This window comes from Pieris rapae, chromosome 12 (genome assembly GCF_905147795.1).
Source record: "Pieris rapae chromosome 12, ilPieRapa1.1, whole genome shotgun sequence".
Lineage (NCBI taxonomy): Eukaryota > Metazoa > Arthropoda > Insecta > Lepidoptera > Pieridae > Pieris > Pieris rapae.
In genome coordinates, this window is record NC_059520.1 from 6,610,751 (window position 1) to 6,620,626 (window position 9,876).

A 9,876-nucleotide genomic window follows, 5' to 3' on the forward strand; every position below is an offset into this window, starting at 1 on the left:
ACGTTTGTATTTGAGCCCTTTTATTAATAAAAACTAATTCAAATTGCGTTTATATTTTTAATCTCTTTATCTCTTTTTTCAAATTGTATTTACGCTGTGTTAAAAGGAAACAGATTCTAAAATAAATATAAAAATAATATACTAGCGATCCGAGCCTGAACTCATTAATTCAGGCAGACATTTGTAGACAAAGTCTAAATTTTCTCATATTTTTAATTAGCAAAACGAAACTTCAAAATTAACTTCTTAAAAATTATTCATCATCAGGTATGTAATTTATAATACCGAATGCAATACCAGATCATTTAAAAACGGTAACGCGTCCTCGAAACTAATTGCAATATGCCATATGCGGTTTTACTTAACATCAGATGAACTTTCTTCCCTTTTTTTGAACTTATATTCAACCATTTTTTAAAGTTCTTACCTATCAGAAATGGTTATATTTCGTAAAATCCTATACGCACTGAGTCAAACAGTACAAAAATTATCTTTAAAAAATTCTAAGCAATCTGTTTAAAGATTAAGTTGTCCAGTTAATTAATGGAGTACTCTTCGTTATCGTCACGGTAATTTATTAGATAAGACATTTTTATTTTTAATTGTAAATAATTTATGATGGTTTAATGGAACTGAACTAAAGTAAAAATAACTTTAATAATATTTTTGCCAATGTCATTTCTGTTATGTTATGTTTAAGTTAAATTAAAATACTTGTCCCAGTGAAGTTTGTATAATTAAAAAAAATACAAATAAATAATCAATATTAATTATTACTTTATTATTTTATGCTTTTTAGTGTACTCTAATCTAATCGGTTGTATCATTAAAGGCAATTTATTATAATATTGATATTATAATCACTATATTTATATTTATTTATTTATTATAATCACAATTGTGGTTGAAAATATATACAATTAGAAATACCAACAATCATTCCTACATTATTGCCAGATTGATTATTAGAAATAATACACAAAATTCTGAGGCTGGCCCCACTGGTTAACCTAAACCTACCCAAGGTTGTTAAACTAAATACTTTAAATAAAAGAAATAATGTATATAAATTATAAACTTAATAAATTTTTTTTACAATAAAGTTCACAAAAAAAGAGTGCGGCTTTACATGAATTACATTCCAGTCTATACAACAAATATAATAAGTAATATTATTTTAACGTAATTTTCTACAATACTTAAGATAGCTCAAACTTAAGTAATGTTCATAAACAGTCTAAATGTTCTATAATATTTCGACACTTTCATTTCCTTTATTTATTTATTCATTTGGGTAAATTAATATACACTTCTGAACGTCAAAAAAAAGAAATATACATTAAATGCTTCTAATTTTACATTTACTGCCAGTTCTCAAAGCAAGGGCGTAGAACGGAAGAGAAGGACTGGCAGTAAACTCTCCGCCACTCTTTTTAATCGCCATGTTCTTTATTTAAGTTACAGTATGTTCATGTGTTTGAGATACCGCACTTGCACTTATCACTTCACTAGGTTTATCAAATCAAAAGGTTTAGTTCACTTTAGGCGTCTTATACAAATATAATAAATAAATTAAATGCTTTATTTTTTTCAGATTATTTGATCATCTAACTCTTGAAGGTGAGATTTGAAATCCTAGCAATAATATATTCCTTAAACAATGTTAGGTTCAGGATTACTCTGCAGCTGATATTAAAATTTAAACCTTCATTAGATATTCTTTTTACTTAGTCGAGCTCGCTACATAACCTTATTTTCGTCGCAACGTTTATTAAAACTTTACAGCTCTATATTAAACCAGCTAAAATTAAAAAATATTCAATTAAACATTAACAGAACCGAGAATTTATCACTTCATTCGCAAGGAAAATTCAATAAAATTCTTAATTAACCACTTAAAAATAAAACTCGGAATAAATCAGGCTAATTAATATTTAACTCAAGTTAAAAGTTTTTATTCGTTAGGTGCAAATTAATCATAATATTTCTTACAATACTTGGATTTGAAGAAGTTTTATTAGCTTTTTTCGCCTCGGGGATCTTTGCGTGACTATTAATTAAAATCATGGTGAAGTATACGATAGTTTTGGTCACAGATTATTGTTATTAAATATCACTAAAATTCTATTAACTTAAAATTTCAACATCTTCATTCACTTTATAGAAAATTGGGGGATCTCATTCTAAAACTCAAATCTTTATCGCATTCCTTATGTTAATAACTTACACGTGACACGTTATAATTTATTACAATAAGGATCTTGGTTAGACACAACAATGTTGTGCTCCACTAATATACACTTATATACATTTCTATTCCTATATATTTTTTTGCTTTAGCTTCACATTGTGAAAAATAGAATGTACTTAACATTAATAATAAACTTAACTTTTATAAAAAAATTAAAGTCAATTGCCAGATATCTGAAACAGTGTAAGAACACTTCTTAGATAGACATTTCTTTAAAGATTTGGTAAATCTCAAGTTCTTCAATAATCCTACAATCCTCGCTCTTCAAACTTTCCGGTAATTTGTTATACATTTTTATTGAGGTGGTCAATGGTCCTGATTGATGCAATCCCAATCTGGACATAGGTTGGCCTTTACGAGAAGGTCTTAGAGAGTAAAAGGCCTTTGTATCCCCCTTTTTTTAATATATCAGGATATTTACGGTATTCTATCTCTGTAAATAAAACTAAAATTGAAAAATAGCTGGGATATGAACACATATTCTCAGGTTTGAACCGCACTAGAACTGCACTGGAACTGAAATTCGAACTGTTATCAGAAAATGCGTTTATTTACAGAATCATACATATGAACTCAAGTCAATTATCCGCAGTCGCTGTCCAATTATCGCCAATTAAGAATATTACAAAAAAATATTTATTTACTACGTAAAATATTTTCCTCTTACAAATTTAGTGACTAATCCCCCAATCACATAAGTGTACTACAGTTTGTTCGTTGCTCTCTCCAAAACAAACATTACTTAGACAACTTTATACTAGTCCAGGGACACGCTAAAAGGGTGTCTGTTGTCGGTTTGGATATTAAAAAGTTTATGCTTTAGTTAGAGATTTTCACTGTAATTTGAGTAACTGAATATCATTAAATTAATACGTATTAAATATAGTTGTACAGTAAAGTGAGCAGTACTTTAGTCGAGTATCAGTATGATTAATTCGAGGCTGAATTTAGTCTCAAAAACTAGATTGCAATTCATACAGAAACATAGAAGTGCGATGTTAAACAGCTCTATTTATGACGCTTCAAATTAGCGCCTATGACTAAAAAAAATAAAAATGACTGAATTCTTCATAAGTACATTAATTTATCTTAGATTTGAAGTAAAATCTATTTGTCAGGTTACCCAGTTTCTGTGGCAAACTAAACACAACAGATTGTACGCACAATATTTTATATTTTAACAATGACAATACAAGTTTAACATTTTAGTTTTATGTATCTGTTTGTTAATATTTTTTCCTATATAGGCAAGTAAGATATAAAACTTTCGTGCTCGACACAATATTTGTCTCATAATTTCCCTACCAATTTCACGACCTACAATTATTTAAATACGGAAATGTATTTAAATAATTGAACACACTTCTGGCATTGAGAGAGTCCATGGGCGGCGATAACACTTAACATCGGGTGAGTCGCTTGCCCGTTTGCCCCCTGTTCTATAAAAAAAATGTAGATATTCTTATACATACTATACTACTGGACAGTAAAATAATTGTAGGGCCAATGTCTATCATTTTTATGCTTTAAGTGTCCGAAACTTTTTAAAGAAATAAATTCCGTGTAGATATAAACAAATTTAAAATGTCAAGTTAGTGCAAGGTGAGAATTTCAAAATATAACAGTACCGTCAACAAACTGAGTACTTTGTAGATAGAATAAAGTGGTCTAGAGTTGTCTCTGGCAGCTGTGAAATGCACTTTTGCCTGTTTTCATAAAACTGCAAGAATTTATTTTATACTATTAACATCCGCTTCATTATCTTAATAGCTGATTGATTTTTTTTTATGGATTTATTATTTAGTAACACTTTTTTGTATATATTATGTACCTCATCATCATCATTTTCATCATCATCATCATCATCATGATTGTTATTTGTTATATATATTTAAATGTTTAATAGTCGTTTTTTCGGCTTTACCACGTAGTTAAGTTTGTTTGTTAATTTTCAGAATATCCGCTGTTAATAACATTAAGCCAATATATGAAAATGATTTGCATAATTTCGATAATGTAGTTTCAATATAACGTCTGTTAACAGTTGCAATCTGAAATTTTCGTTGTTCCCCGCTGAATGTGGAGAATGCAAAATTACGTCATATTTTCCCGGATATTTGAGTACCGCAGGCTTTCCGGCAATATGAATATAGAATGTTAACAGTATAAGACTTCTCTATTCATAGCCAATTAAAACTAAAATAAGCTTGCAAAATAACTTCAATGAATTTAATGAAAATAAATATGCAGTATTTTACTTCGCATTACGTTGACTCTACGGTTCTGACTTTAGGAATAGTTCGCGCTAAGTATTGAATCTCACTAAGGGTGAGATTAATTAATTATTATATAAAGAAATCGAAAATGAAATTTATTAATCTTTATACGTCACACGTTACACAAAACGGTCGTATATTAGTTAAATAGATGATAACGCAACGTGTTAGTAAATGATATGCCTATGTAATCCTATTTTAATTATGTTGGCGACTGTTTTTGTCTGAAAATTAATGAAATCTTTTTTAAACTTGTGCTTTGGTAACATCTAAAAGATTTTTCCACAATTCCCTAGTTAACTCAATATAAACTCGCAATATGTCGGTCTATTCTTAGGTTTGAGGTAATTTGCATAAGGAAAGGTGAACAAAGGCGATCACTATTAAATCACGTATGGAAATTGTAAGCAACTTTAAAACTCAGTAGGGATTTTCAATAGGATTCTCAATAGAGAATCGTAAGAATGAACCCTAGATCTACTGTGTGTTTTACAAAGTATTAAGCAAAAATTAAAATTCATAAACTAAAAAAACATTTTTTAAACAAAATAGTCTGCGCTCGATCTTATCATAGTCCAAAATATCAGATAAAGAATCATGTAAATACTGTATATTTCTGTGTTGGAATGAATGAAAAAAATATTGATATATAATTGAATATAATATAACATATTTTGCATATTTCCATTATGTTTTTCTTTGTTAGCGGCTTTATTAAAATTCTCTCAGTGTATATCCATGTTCATCATACGATAAATGAATATACGAAACGACGAACTACGAACTAATTAAAATAAAAGTCATGCCATGTTATGAGTATGCCAACCGCAAATACTAACTACCTTCATTAAGCTCCATATTTCAAAAGTTATTTTTCAATTATGACGACATCTGCACCTGCATGTACTTATATATAGGAGATTTATTGTCGATAACTCTTTGAATTTTCAAATTAGGAAAATAATTGCATTTGTTTTTAAACAATAAGAAATTAAAATATAATGCAAATATTATTATTAATTTTAAAAAACATAAAAAAAATACATTGTGAGTGTTTTTCATTCCTTTTTAGTCTGTTTAGCATTCTCAGAGGAATGCTAGCCGTGGCTTAAGCGTGCGACTCTCACCACTGAATTTCGAACTCCAGATTTGTACCAGACAGCGAACGCAGACTATCTGTCTATGTGCGCCATTTGCCATTCGTAAACAAATATCGTGGGTAAACCAGCATGCCACAGACTCAAAAAGTCGCGTGTGTGTTAGGCACAGAAGGCTACGAAGGTTGTAGCGCCGTTTTTCATCGTCGTTTCATCGTTACGGGAATTTATTTAAATAAATTAAAATACTTTATAAATCTGTTTAATACAAAATATACATTATTAATAACTATTTGTATTCATCTGGTCGCCGTCGTTGATCTGGTGTCTTTATTTCTGTAACAAAATATTATTATTAAAGCTTTTGCCATAGGGCTCGCGAGTGCGTTGCCGGCCTTTTAATCAAATTATCAAACAATACAGATATATTTCCTCAGGGAACACCTCGCAAACAATAATAGCCTTGATGAGCTTCAAGATCAAAGGACAGAGATTTTCTAGAATACTCACAGCATTCTTCATATTTTATACAGACGCCTTCATCATTTCGGAGATAGTCGCCGCTGCAGACACAACCAGGATCCACGCATCCAGCTGCTATGGACGGGCAGGGTCCTCTATTTCTGAACTCTTTGCATGTCTTAAAGCACGTCGCCAACTTGCAGTCTACAAATACCTCGTTTTCTGGACAATCTGTAAATTTTAGAGTAAGAGCATGTATATTGTACGCTATCATTAGATCAATTATAGGTTTCAAAAAATTATTGTCGCAAAATTGTGATGGCACGGTACAAAACTGCTATCGTTATTGCTATAAAAACTATAGAACGTAGACCTATAGATAGCCCTGACCGCATATCACGCATATTACAACAATTTTGTAATTTTATAATTTTCTAACCAAATATCATCTCTAATTTATATCACCGTATTCATTGAAAACTAATAGCACCGCTTACAAGTTAAATAAATTAGTCACTTGTATCTTTTATTACAGTGTACACTTTGATTGTGACCAAAGAGTACTTTAGTAAAAACAATATCGACTGATTTAGTTTTAATGAATAAGATGGCACTACCTTCTGTCAGAGATAATATATTCGTTCCTCAGCCAAGCAGAAAAATAGAGATTATTAAATTCTCTCTATTAACTTCTCACGTACAAATAAAAAATATAGTCTCAATAATTAAATGTTATTAAATCAGATGCCTTTAATGAGAATGCTATGAATCGAATGCTTAAGAGAGCGTCTGCGTCTGGCTATACTCTCGGGGTGTAACTCCGACTATTCACAAAAACGCCGCGCTTAACAAAGAAAACCTGAGCGAAATACAGCCTTGGCTTGTACACATAGATTAATAAAACAAAGGTCTCCTATTAAACGTTAAAAACAAACAGTACACAAACGAATTAAATTCTGTGGCAGTTGTTATAGAGACGTTCAAATATAAATAAAACTCTTTGTGTGAGGCTGGATCAACTTCCTTCAGTCGTTTAAAATATGTGCTTATAACTAATATAAAATTAGTAATATAAAATTGGTAATGGGATTGCGACGCTAACAAAAATCTAACATGTTCTTAAATCTAAATAACACTTGAATACCGGTATAGTCGACCTTTTTGGGCATTATCAGAAGCAAGAATATTACAATTTATGAGTGTTGGAAAAACTAAAGTATTCATTTTGGCAAGTTTGCGATAATTGCTAACATTTGGTTTATTTACTAAAATATATATTTCAACTTTACTAATGTTAAGATTCATAATTCACGGTTAGCTATAAATGTTTTAATGCTCTTTTACATGTAGACAAAGCTACATACATCTCAAATTTGTTTTGAAGCTACACTTGGATATATGGTTAAAAATACCTTTCGCTGTATCACCCGATGCAAGCGCAGAAGCAACTAAGCACAAAAACAAAAGAGCCATTACGTTCGCCATTTTTATGTGTATGAATAACACTCATCTTATCCTCGTCGCACTTTATATAGTGGCGAAAACAACTATATTTTATATTATAGATGAGCAAGGTCAAAGTATCAGAATTATTATCACTGCGGTGATACTAATAAACATTGTAAGCTGAATTGATTTGGTTTTATTATATTTTGGCCTGATAGATCTTGATGATATTTTTTTAATTCGGTAAGATTTTTTTTAATTCTGCGAGCTACTCAAATAGATAGAACTCAAACATTCAAAACTTGTAGTGAATCGTGGAGCCGATTCCAACTAATTTAAAGAAATGTGCACGTATTTACATTAATTATACAGATTAAAAAAAGTTGAAAATCAAAAATAAAAATAATAAAATAATAGATGTGATATATAAATATATTTGAGGAATTTGTCATTAAGTAAGTGGGGAAAGAACCTACATTACCATTAAGTTAAGCAAGGTAATCTTAAAAACTGTTTTTCATATAATAACATAATTGCTAACGGAAAATCTGAACAGCGTAGGTATAGTTATAAAAGGATAAATCTGAAAAATATCGCCAGTATCAACAAGCCTTCATCATGTTGTTACAAGCGTGTGTTTTAATTTTCTGTATTGTGAGCATCAATGCCATGACCGCGGATAACGAAGACGCTTTTGGTATTTTTCCACTCGAGTCTGAGCAATAACTTTATTTAGTAATGATTAAAGAATAATAAATGCAGAGAACAAACACATTACGATGCCAATTATAATACGACATATTTAATAATGTCAATTTAATCTTACATAATTGCATGCACTTAAAAAGAAGTGCTCGGCTAAGTTTATATCGTTAGCCGAACACTTCTTTTTAAGTTAATATCGTTTAAAGACATTTCAGGTTTTTATTCACTTTCTGTTTCACTCCATTACAGATTGTCCAGCAAACGAAAGATACGTCGAATGTGAGTTGGCAGTTTGTGAGAAATATTGTACGGACCTCGGAACTCCTCTAGGATGCCCTGGATTAGCCCCAGGCTGTTACATGCCCGCCTGTGTGTGCAAAGATTACTGGTTGAGAAACAAAGATGGGATCTGTGTGCCTTATCAAGATTGTGGTAAAGAATCAAATAAATATTTTATACAACTTTTATTTGACAAATCATTAATATTGGCTTTCAATTTGGTGCCTTAGTTGTTGTCTGTTAAGATGGCATCCTTTTTAATAGTGTCGTCGAATCGTAACGCGACTTTTTATAATTAATATTGGTTTCTTTTACAGACAAGGCAATGCGAATCGACAATCAACGAGGTGCAATATTATTTTAGTAAATGTATAATTACGTTAAACGTTTAAAAAATATTGTTATAATTATTAAACGAATAATTAAAAGCTACGTATGTTCATATTGGTATTCGACTGAATATCCTTGATAACACTAAGTACCTGAATGCTTAGAAAGTCATTTAATTACTTTGTATAATAAAGCTATGTAATTTCAAAGTTAACGCTAATTTTATATGAAAGTAAAACTTACTCCGCATCTGCTTAAGTGCATTCTATTCTATTTATAATTTATATACATAACATCTTTAGCAACAATATTTTTTTATGCTGACTGTATACAGTATTTTATCCGAAGGGGTAGGCAGATGCCACGGATCCCCACTTGCAACGCTTCTGACATACCTCGCTTTCTCCACTTTTATGACATGCTAACCCTTCTCTAGCATGTCCTATGGATTCTCCCAGGTATTTACGACATGGCCTATCCGGCCCGATCTCGATTTTTGTCCTTTGATTTTATAGTCCAAAAATCAATTTCTCATTATTGTAGTCATGCATGGCTTTACTAATTAAAATGTTTTGTACATATACAAATAAACAAATGAGTGGCGTTACAAACTTTTTAGGTCTTGGCCTCAGATTTGTGTATCTGTTTCATAATCATTTGTGAGTCTAATAGGCAAGTAGGTGATCATCCTCCTGACAGACGCCGTTGACTTCATGACGATATTTTCCTTCACCAATCGAGCGGATATTAAATGCGCACAGCATAAAGTGCATTGGTGCACAGCCGGGGATCGAAACTACGACCTCATGGTTGGCAGTCGATCGCTAAAGCTACTAAAGCCAACACTGCTCTTAGCACATTTTATATGTAATAATAATATTTCATATAAAATAAAAATACTCCACACATTATCCTATTACATATCCAATACAAACCTTGGACATAAATAGGAGACATAAATTCGTAGCATGTTGCCGTAACATCGTTGTATTAAGGTTATTTTATCACTTTCCTTTTATTCCTCACTTAG

At 30.8% G+C, this 9,876-nt stretch overlaps 2 protein-coding genes across 2 annotated transcripts; one reads left to right on the forward strand and one right to left on the reverse strand.

Moving 5' to 3' along the window:
• Window positions 1-5,870: 5,870 nt before the first annotated feature.
• LOC111002688 (venom peptide CtAPI) lies at window positions 5,871-7,613 on the reverse strand. The gene is made up of 3 exons (XM_045630439.1): window positions 7,499-7,613; window positions 6,135-6,317; window positions 5,871-5,960 (listed from the first exon to the last, which is right to left on the reverse strand). Coding segments are annotated over exons 1-3 (258 nt in total). The 5' UTR covers window positions 7,572-7,613; the 3' UTR covers window positions 5,871-5,958.
• A 528-nt stretch (window positions 7,614-8,141) lies between these two features.
• On the forward strand, window positions 8,142-8,958 carry LOC111001924 (venom serine protease inhibitor-like). Its single transcript, XM_022271995.2, has 3 exons — window positions 8,142-8,229; window positions 8,487-8,669; window positions 8,834-8,958. Exons 1-3 carry the CDS (start codon window positions 8,151-8,153, stop codon window positions 8,878-8,880), a joined length of 309 nt encoding a protein of 102 aa, XP_022127687.1. The 5' UTR covers window positions 8,142-8,150; the 3' UTR covers window positions 8,881-8,958.
• Window positions 8,959-9,876: the final 918 nt, after the last annotated feature.